This window comes from Zootoca vivipara, chromosome 7 (genome assembly GCF_965207765.1).
Source record: "Zootoca vivipara chromosome 7, rZooViv2.hap1.1, whole genome shotgun sequence".
In the NCBI taxonomy this organism is placed as follows: domain Eukaryota; kingdom Metazoa; phylum Chordata; class Lepidosauria; order Squamata; family Lacertidae; genus Zootoca; species Zootoca vivipara.
Genome location: NC_142590.1, coordinates 92,072,606 through 92,090,516, shown reverse-complemented (window position 1 = coordinate 92,090,516; position 17,911 = coordinate 92,072,606). Strand labels below are relative to the sequence as shown.

The 17,911-nt window shown below is 48.0% G+C and overlaps 1 protein-coding gene across 1 annotated transcript; it reads right to left on the bottom strand.

Annotated features, from left to right (window-relative positions):
* Positions 1–253: 253 nt before the first annotated feature.
* LOC118089541 (purine nucleoside phosphorylase) lies at positions 254–9,208 on the bottom strand. Its single transcript, XM_035124312.3, has 6 exons — positions 9,077–9,208; positions 5,920–6,083; positions 4,585–4,688; positions 3,775–3,950; positions 2,399–2,589; positions 254–1,130 (listed from the first exon to the last, which is right to left on the bottom strand). Exons 1-6 carry the CDS (start codon positions 9,097–9,099, stop codon positions 874–876), a joined length of 915 nt encoding a protein of 304 aa, XP_034980203.3. The 5' UTR covers positions 9,100–9,208; the 3' UTR covers positions 254–873.
* Between the last annotated feature and the right edge of the window lie 8,703 nt (positions 9,209–17,911).

Genomic DNA, 17,911 nt, shown 5'->3' with positions numbered 1-17,911 from the left:
AAAGGGAAGGTAATAAGCCATTAGGAAAGCCAAAGAGAGGGAACTTTGTGCCAGATGCAAAAAGGAAGAGGCCCTTCCTCAACTCAGAGTTCACTTGGAAGACAGGAGAGTTTGAATTAGAGTTTCAGAGTTGGCTGTGACTGACCTGGGGAGGCCACGGAAGGTTGCAGTCTGTAAAACGCCATGCCTGGAACCTCTAGAACCTTGGACCACTCAGAGATCAGGGTGGCGTGTTGTGTTATCTTTTAAATCCCATGTGCATTTTTACAATATTTATTTTTTCCTCCAGGATAGCACAGAACAGCTCATATGGGAAGTTTGCTTATTACTTTTATATCCCACCTTTTCTCCAGGGAGCTCAAGATGGTGTACATCTTTGCTGTTGCTCCCCTTTTTACCCTCACAGCAACAACAACCCTGCGAGGTAGGTTAGGCTGAAGGGCAGTGACTGGCCCAAGGTCACCCAGTGAGCTTCATGACCAAGTGGGGATTTGAATATGGGTCTGTCCCAGGTCCCCTAGTCCAACACTCTCATCAACGTACCACCACTGGCCCTCCCAGGCTCAGTGTGCTTTGTGGGGCTAACAAGGGACAGGCCTGCTTACAATGAAGAATTAAGAATCTGCAGGGTTGGTGTCAAGCTGCCTTTGCCAACCTGGTGCCCACCAGAAGTTTTGGACTGCCAGACCTGGGAGTTGCCATCCAAAACATTTGGAGGGTGCTAGCTTGGCAGAGGCTGGTGATTTGATTGAGACAGGTATGGTCAAAGTTTTGGATTCCCAGTCCAGATTTTGTTTGGAGTCCGATGTGGAGCGGGCGGCTCTCCCCTTGCTGCCAGCACACTCCTGGCTCCACAGCCGATGCCTGGCGTTTTTAGATTCCATTCTGATAGGTCTCGCCGTCCTTCTGGCCGCTGCTGCTGCTGCTGCAAGAGTCCAGCCTGCCCACCAGGGCTGTGATGAGCGCCTGGAGCGTTGAAGCTCTCCTCCGGCTCACTTCAAGCACCCCGTGATGGTCAACGTTCTCTTTCGCGCTGTAGTCCTTTGTCACCTTGTTGGTGATCAGCGAGATGCCAAAGACCCGCAAGCCACAGTGTCTGGCCACAACGACTTCTGCTGCAGTGCTCATCCCTAGAAGGAAGCGGGGCGCAGTCTCGTAAGCTTGGTGCAGGACTTCACAATAAGTTACACCTCTGCATAACAAGAGTTGTTTAGCTCAGGAGTTGTCAGCCTGGTGCCATTGGCCCCCTCGGCAAAGGCTTCAGACTCGGAACTTTCATATTTTTTTAAAGGAAATATTTATCTCTCTTACAAAGAAAGATAGAAGCTAGGAACATGTCTAAGCGATTCCTGTGAAATGAGCCAGCCTGGATGTTCCTGCCTATCAGTGATTTTAGCCAATGAGTGAAGTCAGAGCTGTGATTGATTGTTAAGTGAGTTGTTTGGACACCAGGCAATAAAAATCCCTGAGATCCTATAGAGCTTCTGGTTTCTTTCCCCATTCAGTGCACTTCTATCTTATTTTCTAGCAGTCCTTGGAATCTCTAGTTTGCCCTGTCTTTGCCCCCTAACAACCCAGATGCATCTTTCCTGTGGTGCATTTCTCTGAGATCAGGTACTCTCTAGAAGTTATTTTTTGCAAATACAGTGGTGCCTCGCTAGACGAATTTAATTTGTTCCACAGGTCCTTTCTTATAACGAAATTCGTCTAGCGAATCCCATAGGAATGCATTGATATATTTTTTGGATTTTTTTTGCCCATAGGAACACATTACGTAATTGAATTTCAATGCATTCCTATGGGAAACCGCGATTCGCTAGACGAATATTTCATAAAACGCATTCGTCTAGCGAGGCAACCTCCGCTAGAAAAAAACTTTCGTTAAGCGGAAATTTCGTTAAGCGGGGCATTCGTTAAGCGAGGCACCACTGTACAGGCATTCCTGCCTCCCTGTTATGCAGGGGTTACGTTGTTCCAGGCCCCAAGCGAGGGAAGGCCAATCTATTTATCTATTTTGTAGTGACCCGTGTAAATGCAGTTGCATGCAAGTGGGATTCACATAGGTGGGGGGGGGGGTTAACCTGTAGAATTAAACAATGAGTGCAAGCACTTGCTAAAGAGTTCCCCCTCCATGGCAACCGCAAAATAATAAAACTTTGCAACCAAATCAGTGCTGTAAACAAGATGCTTAAAGCCCTAGGCAGGCTTTGCCAACCTGGTGCTCTCCAGAGGTTTTGGCCTACAGCTCTGGCTGGGGCTGATGAGGGTTGTAGTCCAAAACATCTGGAGGGTACCATGTTGGCAAAGGCTGGCCATAGAGAAGAAAGCAATCTAGCAGGTGCATACAAGGCCAAGGGTTACCGGACGCGAAGAGACGCAGCTTCCTTCCAGCTCTTACCCACAGCGTCCGCCCCCAGCACATGAAGGAGTCGGGCCTCTGCGATAGATTCAAAATTGGGGCCCCCGACCATGCAGTACACCCCCTCTTTGACGAAAGAGCTGTAGCCAAGGCGCCGGGCTGTGTCCATGGCCAGAGTGCGGATCTGGCTGTCGTACGCATCCGAAAGAGCAGGGAAGCGAGGTCCAAACCTGGAGAAATAATGGGGTGCTCTGAGCAGGGAGGGAAACTGGCATGGTGGCTTGGTGCCAGATGCCAGGGCCAAGCAGACAGGCAGCCACTTGTGCCAGCCAGCCAGGAGGTAGGCAGATGGACCAGATATGTACATTTCCGAGCACCGTTCAAAGTGTTGGTGCTGACCTTTAAAGCCCTAAATGGCCTCGGTCCGGTATACCTGAAGGAGCGTCTCCACCCCCAACGTTCTGCCCGGACACTGAGGTCCAGCTTCGAGGGCCTTCTGGCGGTTCCCTCATTGCGAGAAACCAAGTTACAGGGAACCAGGCAGAGGGCCTTCTCGGTAGTGGCACCCACCCTGTGGAATGCCCTCCCACCAGATGTCAAAGAGAACAATAATTACCAGACCTTTAGAAGGCATCTTAAGGCAGCCCTGTTTAGGGAAGCTTTTAATGTTTGATGGATTTTTGTATTTTAATGTTTTGTTGGAAGCCGCCCAGAGTGGCTGGGGGAACCCGACCAGATGGGCGGGGTATAAATAAATTATTATTATTATTATTATTATTATTATTATTATTATTATTATTATTATTATATTATACATCCTTTTCAGGGAGGGTATGAAATGCTATTATATGTGGTGGCAATGGAAAGTTATCAAGAAGGCCTGGGAAATGACATATAAAGACTTGAAGACAATGTTGAAAGTGATTTGTGTTAATAATAATATTTAAAAAACCACAGAGGCTATGCTACTGGAAGAAACAGGATTAATAATAATAATAATAATAATAATAATAATAATAATAATAATAATTTATTATTTATACCCTGCCTATCTGGCTGGGTTTCCCCAGCCACTCTGGGCCGCTTCCAACAGAAAAATAAGATACAATAATCTATTGAACATTAAAAGCCTCCCTAAACAGGGTAGTTGTTTTTCTCTTTGACATCTGATGGGAGGGTGTTCCACAGGGCGGGTGCCACTATAATGGACTTATAGAGCGAAAGACTTTGTCCCTGTATCTGAACATTTGGGGAATGTGAAGCAGAGCTGGTGAGAGGTGTGGCTTGGGAAGAGGAAATGTGATTTGGGTAGTCCTGAGTGCCAGAAAAAGACTATCCCTAACCCCATGCTAATGCAAAGAGCTCTTCTGCATGGAGGGGGTGGACTCCTGGCCTGGCGCCTGCCTGGCACTCACCTCTCCTCATTGGGCCCCAGCAAGGGGTTTAGCCCGGCCAAGCCCAGCAAGTTGATGTGGTCCCGAATAATCATGAGGTCCCCGACGCTGTACGAATCCGCCAACGCCCCTGCCGCGTTGGTCACCAGCAGCGTCTCGACGCCCAAGAGTTTGAGAACGCGGATCGGGAACGTGACCTGGCAGAGAGAGCAGAGTGGAGGGACATTTACATCAGCTGCGGAGAGGTGTCCCTTCTCTCCATACGAGGGTGAGAAGATCCTGGCGGCTGGATCAGGCCTGCGGCCCATTTAGTCTGGCCTCCTGCTCCCATGGTGACAAGGCAAGCATCCGAATGGGAAGCCTGCAGGCAAAAACCTGAGCATGGCAGCAGCTTTGTTAAATCTGGAAGATACAGGATAAGACAAAATACTTCATCACACAGTGCAGAGTTAAAACAAAAAATAAAAAAAATTCCTTCCAGTAGCACCTTAGAGACCAACTAAGTTTGTTATAGGTCTGAGCTTTTGTGTGCATGCACACTTCTTCAGATACACTGAAACAGAAGTAACCAGACCCTTATATATAGTCAGACGGTGGGGAGGGGCTACACTCAGAAGGGTGGGGGGAATGGGTGATTGGCTGATAGGAGTTAATGACTGCAATTGGTCACACTCGTGGTATTCAGAAGCACTTCTAACCGCCAACTGTGGGGACGGAGCATAGCCATTTTGGCTGGCAGCTGTCCATAGCCCTCTCCTCCTCTTCTTAAAGCCATCCAAGTTGGCGCCCATCACTTGAGTAACACTTTGGGCAGCGCAGCCCTAGGCCTACCTTCCAAAGCGGGTAGCCCTCGTACATGTGGAAGCGCCCCTTCATGCAGACGCACGGCTTGCCCTGCAGCTCCCCAAAGAGAAGCTGTCCATCATGGCCTGACACTGCAGAGAGAGAGAACGAGAGCAGAACGAGAATGTTAACATGCCCCAAATGTCCATGGAGGCCCCTCCGCCCCATCGTTGTCCTTCCTCGGGCCACCAGGAGCAAAACAGAGATTCACATCTCGACGATGGCTAGAGATCCTTGAGAAGGAAAAGAGAGACCACACACACTGCATGCAACTAAACCATTGTTTGTTAAACCAGTGGTTCCCAAACTTTGTTGGGCCAGCGTCCCCTTGGTTCCATAAACTCATCCCCAAGGCCCCCTGCCCTTCATTCAGCATTGCTCAGAATAGTGGTTTGCCTGAACCACTCAGGAAGACAATAACGCAACAGAATTCAAAACAACAACAATTAATTGCACATTTATTCAAAGCCCGTTGAAAACATAGTGCGAAGGGTTCAGTGGAAGAGCAGAAAATGCCAGGTTGAATTCCCGGCGTCTCCCGGATGGGCTGGGAATGCCAACACCTTGGAGTGCAAGGGCTTGTCCACAATTTTGCTCGACCCAAATTTCAATTGTTTTGTGCACCAATTAATTCCTCCGGGTCTGAGAGAGTTTCGTATTGTTCTGTGCCTCTGCTTTGCAAAAATACAAACTTACCCACTGAATTGGATCTTATTAGATGCGTGGAAAATCCTAAGAAAGATTTGCTTAACCGACCTTCAATCCAGTGGGTTAGATCAGGTTTTGACAAGGCAGAGCTGTGGAATGGCAACGAAAGCTCTTGGACCCGGGTGAATTCATCAATACACAATATGATCCTAGGTTCCTAACATAAGCTCAGAGTCCCTGCTGTCTCTCTCCCCTCTCTCTCTAAACACACCCACCCTCCAGTTACCTACACAGCTTTTGCACAACCAGGTAGGAAAATTCACATGCGCTCTGCCATGCATCATCATAAAAGTGCAGATGTGTCCATTTCGCCACGAGGGGGTAGTCAGATATCGCTATTTTTAACTCAGAGGTAGATCCTTGCTATGATGAGTTTCCCATTCACATGCGAGGCTTGAGAAATGCAAAGCGGGATTTTAGCACCCTGGATGAAAATGCCCTCAAGCCAAGCTGACAGCCAACCCAGCCCCAAAACACGGAGCTGATCTCTTTTGTTGCCGTTTTCATGCACAATCAGTTCTGGCTGGCCAACGAACCCGAGGGCCCAGGAAGGTGTGAAAAGACCCTGGGATGAATTGTAGAGCAGTGACACGCAGCAAGGATAGTCCTCCATACCTGTGCTGTGTGGGAAGTTGGGGATGTCCATGTACTTGAAAGACTCCGGGTTCTTCAAGCTGTCAGCGAGGGGTCCCAGTCCAGAGCCACAGATGATGGCAATTCTGGGACGCTGCCTGGTACGAGTCAGGAGCCAGTCTGCCGTCTCTCTGCAGAGCTCAAAGCTGCAAAGAGAGATTCAAAAAGAACGCAGCAAGGTTGAATCAGAATCATAGAATTGCAGGGTTGGGAGGGACCCTGAGGGTCATCTAGCCCAACCCCAGAGGTAGGGATGGTCAGCTGTGGAATCCGTTTCCAACAGGTGAGGAAAGGGCCAAAGCCAATTGGTAGAGCATGCAACTCTTAATGTCAGGATTGTGGGCTCAAGCCCCACACTGGGCAGAAGATCCCTGCATTGCAGGGGGTTGGACTAGATGACCCTCGTGGTCCCTTCCAACTCCGCAATCCTATGCTCCCATGATTCTTGCGTGCAAAATTATGACTATTTGTTGCATTTATATCCCAACTTTTTCTTCAAGGTGCTCAAGGTGGCATGGCTGGCCCTCCCCCGCCTCATTGATTCCTCACAGCAACCCTGTGAGGTAGGTCATGGCCGAGGGTGGATTTGGACCAGGTCTTAATCGGGCACTATAACCAATGCACCACACTGCCTCTCAATGCCCCAGGTTCAGTCCTCAGCGTCTTTGGTTAGGGCTCAGAAGGAGAGACCCTTTTCTGAAATTCAGGAGGGCACAGCCAGGAGGATGGGGAGCAATATTGTTGCAGTCCAGCAATATCTGCAGTGCACCGGGCTCCCCTTCTTTGGTGTGCAAGCAATAATGAAGAAGAAAAGAGGCATGGCTCTATAAGGCAGGTTCCTCTGTTCCTAACACTACCCTTTAGTCCTACGAACATGTGCTGGGAACTCTTTATCTGAGAGTAGCAGCTCTGTGTTTGCTGATTCACACATGCATATTCAACCCTTGGTGGCTGCAGTATCGGAAGGTGAACTGAATGTGTGAACCAGAAATGAAACACTACCAGGGTACAGCCTTTTTATTTTTAGGGTGGTCACATCCACACCCGCACACTTAACTCTTGTACCACTTTAACAGGCATGGTTTCCCCACAAAGAATCCTGGGAATTGTAGTTTGTTAAGAGTGCTGAGAATTTTGACTGAGGGGGGATCTGCTGCAGCACCTTTAGTAAACTACAGGTCTCAGGACCCTTAGTAAACTCCGGTTTCTGGGATTCTTTGCGGGGAATCTATGGCCGTTTAAATGTATGGCATGGATGTTTTACAGGAATTTATGTAAAGGGGTTTGTGGGGGGGGGGGTTGCTCCTCTAGCAGACATCATACACCCCCCCCACCAAAATCAACACAATCACTTCTGCAAATGTCCCCACAAAACACTTCATCACAGTTTCCCCCATCTATTCAAAGGGCCTCTGCTGCACAGAATTGTGGTGCTGGAGGAGACTCTTGAGAGTCCCATGGACTGCTAGAAGATCAAACCTCTCCATTCTTAAGGAAATCAGCCCTGAGTGCTCACTGGAAGGACAGATCGTGAAGCTGAGGCTCCAATACTTTGGCCACCTCATGAGAAGAGAAGAATCCTTGGAAAAGACCCTGATGTTGGGAAAGATTGAGGGCACTAGGAGAAGGGGACGACAGAGGACGAGATGGTTGGACAGTGTCCTCGAAGCTACGAACATGAGTTTGACCAAACTGCGGGAGGCAGTGCAAGACAGGAGTGCCTGGCGTGCTCTGGTCCATGGGGTCACGAAGAGTCGGACACGACTAAACGACTAAACAACAACAACTGCTGCACATTACCAAATGTCACAATTTACTGATAAATGTCTCTATGTACTGGCTCACTGGGAAAACTTCAGAAATTCATATAAAATCACCCCAGTGTTTGATTCACGCCATTCCAACGTTGTTCTGTTCAGGAAGGAAATGGCTACCAAGTGGGGAGCTTGGGACATGAACGAGGGCAGCCATCCCACTGCCTGAGTGATAATCTCTGGCATCCTGACACCCGGGTGCCAGACAGGTAGCCATTCCAGAAACAATAACCAACCCAGATGAAGACAAAAGGGTGTGATTAACTTGGCTGGGAAACAGGGAAATGTAAGTATGTCTTTTGTATCACTTGATGGGTGTATGGTGGAGGTCAAGGGAAGGGTGGGGGCAAGCCCTGATGCTCAGCTTACTGCCCCCAGAGTCGACCCTCCCAATGTGTAAGTGTGATGTAGTTTTAGGGGTGTTACTAGTAACTTTTAGAAAAGAAAAGAAAACCACTGGTCACATTGTTACACTGAAGTGTGCATGCACACGAAAGCTCATACCAATGACAAACTTAGTTGGTCTCTAAGGTGCTACTGGAAGAAAAATTGTGTTTTTTTTTATTTTGTTTTGAATATGTATTGTTCTTGTTTTTATTTTGTGTTGATTTTGGAAAATTAATAAAATAATGTGGGTTTTTGTAGGGTGCAGAATTTGGCAGCCACCAAGGGACAAGATCCAATTGGAAATTACAAATGTGGACACCTTCACATGTTGCGTTTAAAGTTTAGAAACTACAGAGATTGTCCACTAGGTGGATAATAGGAACTTTATGTCTATCTTCCACCAGCTGTAATTCTGCTTGTGGTATTTAGGTGCCCATGTGCAAAACTGTATGTTGGCCAGAAGTCATTAAAAAAAACACCAAATAAATCATCATTCTTATTTTCAATTTTTCTTTTTTCCTTTTGCAGTTTTCATACAAGACCTTATAAAAGGATATAATAAAGGGTTGTTGCTCGCACAGTGAGAGGGCTTCTGGAGATGCACTTTAAACACCATGTCTCCTGGTGATTTAAATGCTAAAACGGATCCGTCTCTCAGGCATGCAATACATGATTTTCTATTGCAGCACCCACACGATGCCACCCCACCAAGATGCTGTCACATATTATTTCCCCATTTAATCTGGATCTGTATTTCCAGAGAAAATATGGTGAGATACGATAAGTGGGAAAAGTAAGTTTTAGCAGCGAATGTGATCTCATTTTCAAGAGGTCAGTACCCTGTGGACACCTGGGGGTTGCATGCATAAGTAGCTCTAAAAATCCCAATAAGTGTGAAAGAGTCTAGAGAGGAGACGAAATTCCCCATTTGTGCTTACCTGAAGTTTTCCGTTGGTTGCATCCTGGACTGCAGATGAACGCAGACTCTAAAGAGAGGGTGGAGATCTGGGCTGGAGAGCTTTTCCTGAGAACACCTCACCACAACCTTCCCCCACTGCTTCTAAAGCCCAACAAGCCAGCTTTTTATATGCACAGAGAGGGCTTTGTTTCCCCCTGGGGGGTTGGCCATTGGCTGCACAGCTGCAGAGCGAAAGCTGGAAGGGAAGGCGTGGACCTTTTTGCCTTTGGGCTTTCCTTCACAGAAGCCACCCAGGCCCTTATCTCCTCTTTTTGGGATGCAGCCAGGACGTCCCGTGGGCCCAAGGCAGACTGGAGGTCCTATGATAAACCCATGATGGGGGAATTAGCTGCCCTCTCTTGTATCCTGCAGAAGAATCCATTGTGTTGCACCCCTTTCCCACCAATGCTATGTTGGGGGCACCAGCAAGGTAAAAAAAGTTAAAAGACCCCTGGACGGTTAAGTCCAGTCAAAGGCGACTATGGGGTTGCGGCACTCATCTCACTTTCAGGCTGAGGGAGCTGGCGTTTGTCCACAGACAACTTTCCGGGTCATGTGGCCAGCAGGACGAAACCGCTTCTGGCGCAACGGGACGCTGTGACGGAAATCAGAGCGCACAGAAACGCCATTTACCTTCCCGCCACAGCAGTACCTATTTATCTACTTGCACTGGCCTGCTTTAGAACTGCTAGGTGGGCAGGAGCTGGGACAGAGCCACGGGAACTCACTCCGTGGTGTGGATTCGAACTGCCAACCTTCCGATTGGCAAGCCCAAGAGGATCAGGGGTTTAGACCACAGCGCTACCCGCGTCCCGGGGAGACCAGCACACTCATAGCAAAGTCATGACATAAGAAGAGCTGGCTGCTGGATCAGGCCAAATGCCCATCTAGTCCAGCATCCTGTTCTCACAGTGGCCCAGCAGATGCCCCAATGGGAAACCAGCAAGCAGGATTCGAACACAAGAGTAACTCCCTTCCTGGGGTTTCCAGCAACTGGCATTCCCAAGCATTCCTGCCTCCAGCTGTGGAGGCAGAACAGAGCCATGCGGGCTAGTAGCCATCAATAGCTCTCTCCATGAATTTGTCTAATTCTCTTTTAAATCCATTCAGGTTGATGGTATTCAAGTCTCCAGGGCCAGATGAACTACATCCAAGAGTATTAAAAGAACTGGCAGAGGTGATTTCAGAACCACTGGCTATAATCTTTGAAAATTCCTGGAGAACAGGCGAAGTTCCAGCAGACTGGAGGAGGGCAAATGTTGTCCCTATTTTCAAAAAGGGGGAAAGAGAGGACCCAAACAATTACCGCCCAGTCAGCCTGACATCAATACCAGGAAAGATTCTAGAGCAGATCATTAAGCAAACGGTCTGTGAGCACCTAGAAAGAAACGCTGTGATCACTAAAAGTCAGCAGGGGTTTCTGAAAAATAAGTCATGTCAGACTAATCTGCTCTCATTTTTTGACAAAATTACAAGCCTGGTAGATGAAGGGAACGCTGTGGATGTAGCCTATCTTGATTTCAGCAAGGCCTTTGACAAGGTGCCCCATGATATTCTTGTAAAGAAGCTGGTAAAATGCGGGCTAGACAATGCTACCATTCAGTGGATTTGTAACTGGCTGACTGACCGAACCCAAAGGGTGCTCATCAATGGCTCCTCCTCATCCTGGAGAGTAGTGACTAGTGGGGTGCCACAGGGTTCTGTCTTGGGCCCAGTCTTATTCAACATCTTTATGAATGACTTGCATGATGGGTTTGAGGGCATCCTGAGCAAGTTTGCAGATGACACCAAATTGGGAGGGGTGGCTAATACCCCAGAGGACAGGATCACACTTCAAAATGACCTTAACAGATTAGACAACTGGGCAAAAGCAAACAAGATGAATTTTAACAAGGAGAAATGTAAAGTACCACACTTGGGGGGGGGGGAATGAAAGGCACAAATACAGGATGGGAAACACCTGGCTTAAGAGCAGTGCATGTGAAAAGGATCTAGGAGTCTTGGTAGGCGACAAATCCTGACATGAGTCAACAGTGTGATGCAGCAGCTAAAAAAGCCAATGCAATTCTGGGCTGCATCAATAGGAGTATAGCATCTAGATCAGTGGTCAGCAAGCTTTTGCAGCCGGGGGCCGGTCCACTGTCCCTCAGACCTTGTGGGGGGCCGGACTATATTTTGAAAATAAATATGAACAAATTCCTATGCCCCACAAATAACCCAGAGATCCATTTTAAATAAAAGGACACATTCTACTCATGTAAAAACACCAGGCAGGCCCCACAAATAACCCAGAGATGCATTGTAAATAAAGGACACATTCTACTCATGTAAAAACATGCTGATTCCCGGACCTTCCGTGGGCCGGATTTAGAAGGCGATTGGGCCGCATCCGGCCCCCGGGCCATAGTTTGGGGACCCCTGATCTAGATCAAGGGAATTGTACCACTGTATTCTGCTCTGGTCAGACCTTACCTGGAGTACTGTGTCCAGTTCTGGGCACCACAGTTCAAGAAGGAAACTGACTAGCTGGAACGTGTCCAGAGGAGGGCAACCAAAATGGTCAAAGGCCTGGAAACGATGCCTTATGAGGAACGGCTTAGGGAGCTGGGTATGTTTAGCCTGGAGAAGAGAAGGTTAATGGGTGATATGATAGCCATGTTCAAATATATAAAAGGATGTCATATAGAGGAGGGAGAATGGTTGTTTTCTGCTGCTCCAGAGAAGCAGACATGGAACAATGGATTCAAACTACGTACAAGAAAGAAGATTCCACCTAAACATTAGGAAGAACTTCCTGACAGTAAGAGCTGTTCGGCAGTGGAACTTGCTGCCAAGGAGTGTGGTGGAGTCTCCTTCTTTGGAGGTCTTTAAGCAGAGGCTTGACAGGCATATGTCAAGAATGCTTTGATGGTGTTTCCTGCTTGGCAGGGGGTTGGACTGGATGGCCCTTGTGGTCTCTTTCAACTCTATGATTCTATGATTCCATGGTCATCCCTGCCTCCTGTGGGAGGGAGTTCCATAGTTTAACTGTTAGGTGGGTTTAGTGGTAGAACCCAAAGGTTGCTCACTAATGGTTCCTTGTCATCCTGGGGGAAAGTGGCAAGCAAGGTGCCACAGGGTTTCGTTCCTGGGCCCGTTGTTGCTCAACATCTTTGCAAACGACTTGGATGAAGGACTTGAGCAGATGACCATCAAATTTGCAGATGACACCAAACTGGGAGGCGTAGCTAATGCCATATTCTTTTTATGGTGATACTGGCATGCTTGTCAAGCAAAACACTGTTGCAACCACCTATACGATACCTGTGCACACATGCAAATAAATTCACATTGATGCATAGCAGCCACCTTCAGTGCCAGCTTTTAAATGACTACAGAAAACTTTTCTGTTGCACCAGGCCTACATAGGAAATTCAGAGTGCATCTCCCCCACAATGGTCTATTGATGTTTGTTTTTAATTTAATTTTGCTTTTAACCTATTTTTAACTTTTTATGCTGTTGCTGTTTGCTTTCATGTGGTCGTAAACTGCTGTGTTATATTTTTACGATACTGCTGTAGATAACTATTTTTACGAATAAATAAAATAAACAGATCTGAATTCTGAGTTTGGGGGCCAAGGATATTGCACCGCCGCTTATATCTGGAGGGCAGCAGGTTGGCCCAGGCCGGACTAGAAACTTGGTGCCTCTCATTACGGAAAGGAAGTTCACCTCGCTGCGGCATGCCTCTCCTTTCCGCCAAGGCAGTAACAACCATCAGGGGATAGTCATGTGCTGGTTTAAGAAACTCCTTGTGATTCAGCTTTCATAGAATCATAGAATCATAGAATCATAGAATCATAGAGTTGGAAGAGACCACAAGGGCCATCCAGTCCAACCCCCTGCCAAGCAGGAAACACCATCAAAGCATTCCTGACAGATGGCTGTCAAGCCTCTGCTTAAAGACCTCCAAAGAAGGAGACTCCACCACACTCCTTGGCAGCAAATTCCACTGCCGAACAGCTCTTACTGTCAGGAAGTTCTTCCTAATGTTTAGGTGGAATTTTCTTTCTTGTAGTTTGAATCCGTTGCTCCGTGTCCGCTTCTCTGGAGCAGCAGAAAACAACCTTTCTCCCTCCTTTATATGACATCCTTTTATATATTTGAACATGGTTATCATATCACCCCTTAACCTTCTCTTCTCCAGGCTAAACATACCCAGCTCCCTAAGCCGTTCCTCATAAGGCATCGTTTCCAGGCCTTTGACCATTTTGGTTGCCCTCTTCTGGACACGTTCCAGCTTATCAGTATCCTTCTTGAACTGTGGTGCCCAGAACTGGACACAATACTCCAGGTGAGGTCTGACCAGAGCAGAATACAGTGGTACTATTACTTCCTGTGCTGGAGATGGTGGCTATCACATGGGCTCCTAAGCTGCTGGTGATGAAGTGCCTGTTTTGCTCACAGAAGATCCCCCAGTTCAGTCCCTGGCAAATGATCACCACAAATGATCTCCAGGAGCCGCTCCGAGATGAACCTCTCGCCGTGGAGACTCTGCAGGGCTGCCACCGGTGCAAGTAAAGGCGGGACTACGTTTGGATGGACCGATGAGGAATTCGGAAAACCAGGCTGCTTTCTGCCATTGCCTGCTCCTGACTTAACTCATAGATGCTCAGAAGGGTTCGAAGGGACCCCAAGGGTCATCCAGCCCAACCCATGAAATGCAGGAATCACAGCAAAAGATTCATTGGCAGATGACCATCCAATCACCGTTTAAGGACCTCCAATGAAGGAGAGTCCAGAGCCTTCAGAGGCAGACGGAGTCCTGGGAAAGGAAGCTCTATTTGGCATTGTTGAGGGGAGGCGTCATGTTTGGAGGCCAGTAGCGCCGGGCACAAAGCTGAGAAGATCCATACTCGAGAAGACCCATTTGAGGGTGCCAAATTTTGGCCTCGTTCAGGGTGCTGTATTACCAAAGATTACCAGAGTCTGCCCTTGCTCCAGTCTTAAGCTCACAGATCCATCTCTGTTTCTCTCTCCGTCTCTGAACTGCTCTGTCGGTGTGTCTGGACTGTGTGCGCACCATTCATTTGAAATTCATTTAAAGCACCCTAAAAAAATATTCAGGGAACTATAGTTTACCTCTCATAGAGCAACCATTCCCAACATCCTTTGTGGAGGGGCATGCTTTAAATGTTTGATGCGAATGCAGTCTCAAGAGATCGTAGAATCATGGAATCTTGGAGTTGGAAGGGACCCCCCAGAGTCATCTAGTCCAACTCCCTGCAATGCAGAAATCACACAGCTAAGATCTCACATCAGTGTCCCTCCAAAATGGATCATTTCTTCCAGGTGTATCACGCCTGACCCAAGCTCTGATAGGATTCCCATTGCATAATGTATTCAAGAGATACCATTTCCTTACAATGGCTCCCCTAAAGAGACCGTCTCCGGCTATCTTGGACCATTAGAAAAAAATTAAGCCTCCTTTGTCAAATCACAGAGTGATCAGATTTTACCTTCCTGCATCCCACCCACAATCATAAAGGTAGGCAGGAAGGGTGGAGTCTCCATCTATCTAAGGCACAAATACAGGATGGGTGACACCTGGCTTGAGAGCAGTACATGTGAAAAGGATCTAGGAGTCTTGGTAGACCACAAACTTGACATGAGTCAGCAGTGTGATGCAGCAGCTAAAAAAGCCAATGCAATTCTGGGCTGCATCAATAGGAGTATAGCATCTAGATCAAGGGAAGTAATAGTACCGCTGTATTCTGCTCTGGTCAGACCTCACCTGGAGTACTGTGTCCAGTTCTGGGCACCACAGTTCAAGAAGGATACTGACAAGCTGGAACGTGTCCAGAAGAGGGCAACCAAAATGGTCAAAGGCCTGGAAACAATGCCTTATATATAAGGAACTGCTAAGGGAGCTGGGTATGTTTAGCCTGGAGAAGAGAAGGTTAAGGGGTGATATGATAGCCATGTTCAAATATATAAAAGGATGTCATATAGAGGAGGGAGAAAGGTTGTTTTCTGCTGCTCCAGAGAAGCGGACATGGAGCAATGGATTCAAACTACAAGAAAGAAGATTCCACCTAAACATTAGGAAGAACTTCCTGACAGTAAGAGCTGTTCGACAGTGGAATTTGCTGCCAAGAAGTGTGGTGGAGTCTCCTTCTTTGGAGGTCTTTAAACAGAGGCTTGACAGGCATATGTCAAGAATGCTTTGATGGTGTTTCCTGCTTGGCAGGGGGTTGGACTGGATGGCCCTTGTGGTCTCTTCCAACTCTATGATTCTATGATTCTATGTCTTAAATAAATCTTGCCAAATTTGTTGTTGGCATCCATCTTCCTCAAGAGACAATGGGTGAAGTCAAACCACTGCATTAGTAGCACCAAATTGACCTCCCTCGGCAGTGCCAGATGTACATATGAGCTAAACTCTCTTGGGCACCCCCCAAAAAAATTAAAGGAAAAAAACCTGGATGTACATTTCCAAAAATAACATAAAAAACAAATAAAATAAAACCTACATACAGCAATGCTCACTGGAAGGACAGATCCTGAAGCTGAGGCTCCAATACTTTGGCCACCTCATGAGAAGAGAAGACTCCCTGGAAAAGACCCTGATGTTGGGAAAGATGGAGGGCACAAGGAGAAGGGGACGACAGAGGATGGGATGGTTGGACAGTGTTCTCGAAGCTACGAACATGAGTTTGACCAAACTGCGGGAGGCAGTGCAAGACAGGAGTGCCTGGCGTGCTCTGGTCCATGGGGTCACGAAGGGTTGGACACGACTAAACGACTAAACAACAACATACAGCAACAGTGTTTTGTGTTGTGTAGGCTCCCATTTGTTAGGCAAATGGCTTTAGATACCTGTTAGGTCCATAAATCATCATATAGCATATATTCAGGGACCCAGGTGGCGCTGTGGGTTAAACCACAGAGCCTAGGGCTTCCTGATCAGAAGGTCGGCGGTTCGAATCCCTGCGATGGGGTGAGCTCCCGTTGCTCGGTCCCAGCTCCTGCCAACCTAGCAGTTCAAAAGCACGTCAAAGTGCAATTAGATAAATAGGGACCGCTACAGCAGGAAGGTAAACGGTGTTTCCATGCGCTGCTCTGGTTTGCCAGAAGCGGCTTTGTCATGCTGGCCACATGACCTGGAAGCTGTACACCGGCTCCCTTGGCCAATAATGCGAGATGAGCGCGCAACCCCAGAGTCGGTCACGGCTGGACCTAATGGTCAGGGGTCCCTTTACCTTTACCTTTAGCATATATTCAACACAAACCCCATGACAATTTGTTGTTGACAGCTACTTTCAGCTACTTCAGCTTCTTCAAGTACTTTCAGCTACTTCAGCTACTTTCAGAAGCTTAGGGCCTCATCAAACCCTGTCCCTCATCTGTCCCTGTCCCTAAGGCACAAGCCTGCACAGTTTGGATGGAGGTTCTGGGCTGCTCAGACAACAAGACTCCCCCTCTCAACCTTGCTTATGTAGTCCAAAGGAAAGCAGAGCAAGATGTTTGGCCCCAGCTTGGCTGCAAGAATTGCTGGAAGGAGGCATACGAGGTGCCACCCAACTGCCTTAGGGACTGCATTCTAGATTTGTGCAGGGTTTACTCTTTAAACTTTTCTTCTCCCAAAGGTATCCTGCAAAGCAGCAGAGGTTTAGGATCAGTGTTTTCCTTCTCCTAGATGGGCTACCTTCCCAGGTGGACAACTTCCACCTGCCCCTCACTTCCCTCTACAGCACATGCAGAAACCACCTTCTTGACTGCTGGGCCTTGTCCACTCAATCTGCCAGGACCTGTCTTCGCATGCAGGCGAAGCCCCTAACTCACAGAGGGTTTGAGACCCATCGGCTCCCCTCACCTGGTTCAGCCAGCCAGTTAAAGGTGTTCCCAGCAGGGTGTGACCACTGTCACATGCTGACTCCTTCTAGGAGCCACAGGTGAGAGCTGAGCGCAGGGTGGGGACCAAAGGTGGGCAAGCTGCCATAGAAGGAACAGCCCCCGCTACCTAACACCTCACATACTCCTAAATACTAGATGTTGTCCGGAAATTAAAGTGTACCTGGGTGGCAGAGTGACATGGTGCAGATTGACAGTGGAGTCTACGGTGGGAGGGAAGGCCCTTTGCTTCATGAATTTCTGCTGTTCCACAGGGTAGAACTGGAGCCAAAGGATTCTAATGATAAGAAAGGTGATTCCGACCCAAAAATCAGGAATAACTTTCTGATGCTAAGAGCTGTTTGATAGTGGAATGGTCTCCCGGCGAAGGTGGTAGACACGCTCCTTTCTTGCAGGCTTTTCAACAGAGGTCGGAGGGCCATCTGTCGGGGATTCTTCACCTGTGATCCTTGCACTGCAGCAGGGAATTGGGCTAGATGACCCTCAGGGTCCCTTCCGACCCTGCAGGGATTCTGTGATTCCTTCCCAATGTCCGGAGAGAGGCAGTTCCTCAGCAGGCCCAGCAGAGGGGGCCATGAAACAAGGACAGGGTCCAGGGAGGCCTTGAAGACATGAGACTGGAGCCGAGGATCATCGATCATCGGCTGCTGCACCTGGCAGGAGCCTAAAAATGCCCCCTTTTTACTTGCCAAGTTCCTTCCTGGAGCAGCTAAGAAGGAGCCAGGGAACAGGTGGCCTTTGTCTCTTGACTTCAGGTCTGGCTTCTGACAATGAGGTCCTCTCTAGAAATAAACCACCCCTCTCAGATGCTTCCAGAACTCTGTCCCCAGGATATCACCCCTGTCCCCAGGACTCCGCCACCAAAATAATTCACCTCTGCTCTTGCTCAGAGACAATATTCATTTATTTATCGCCTTTATT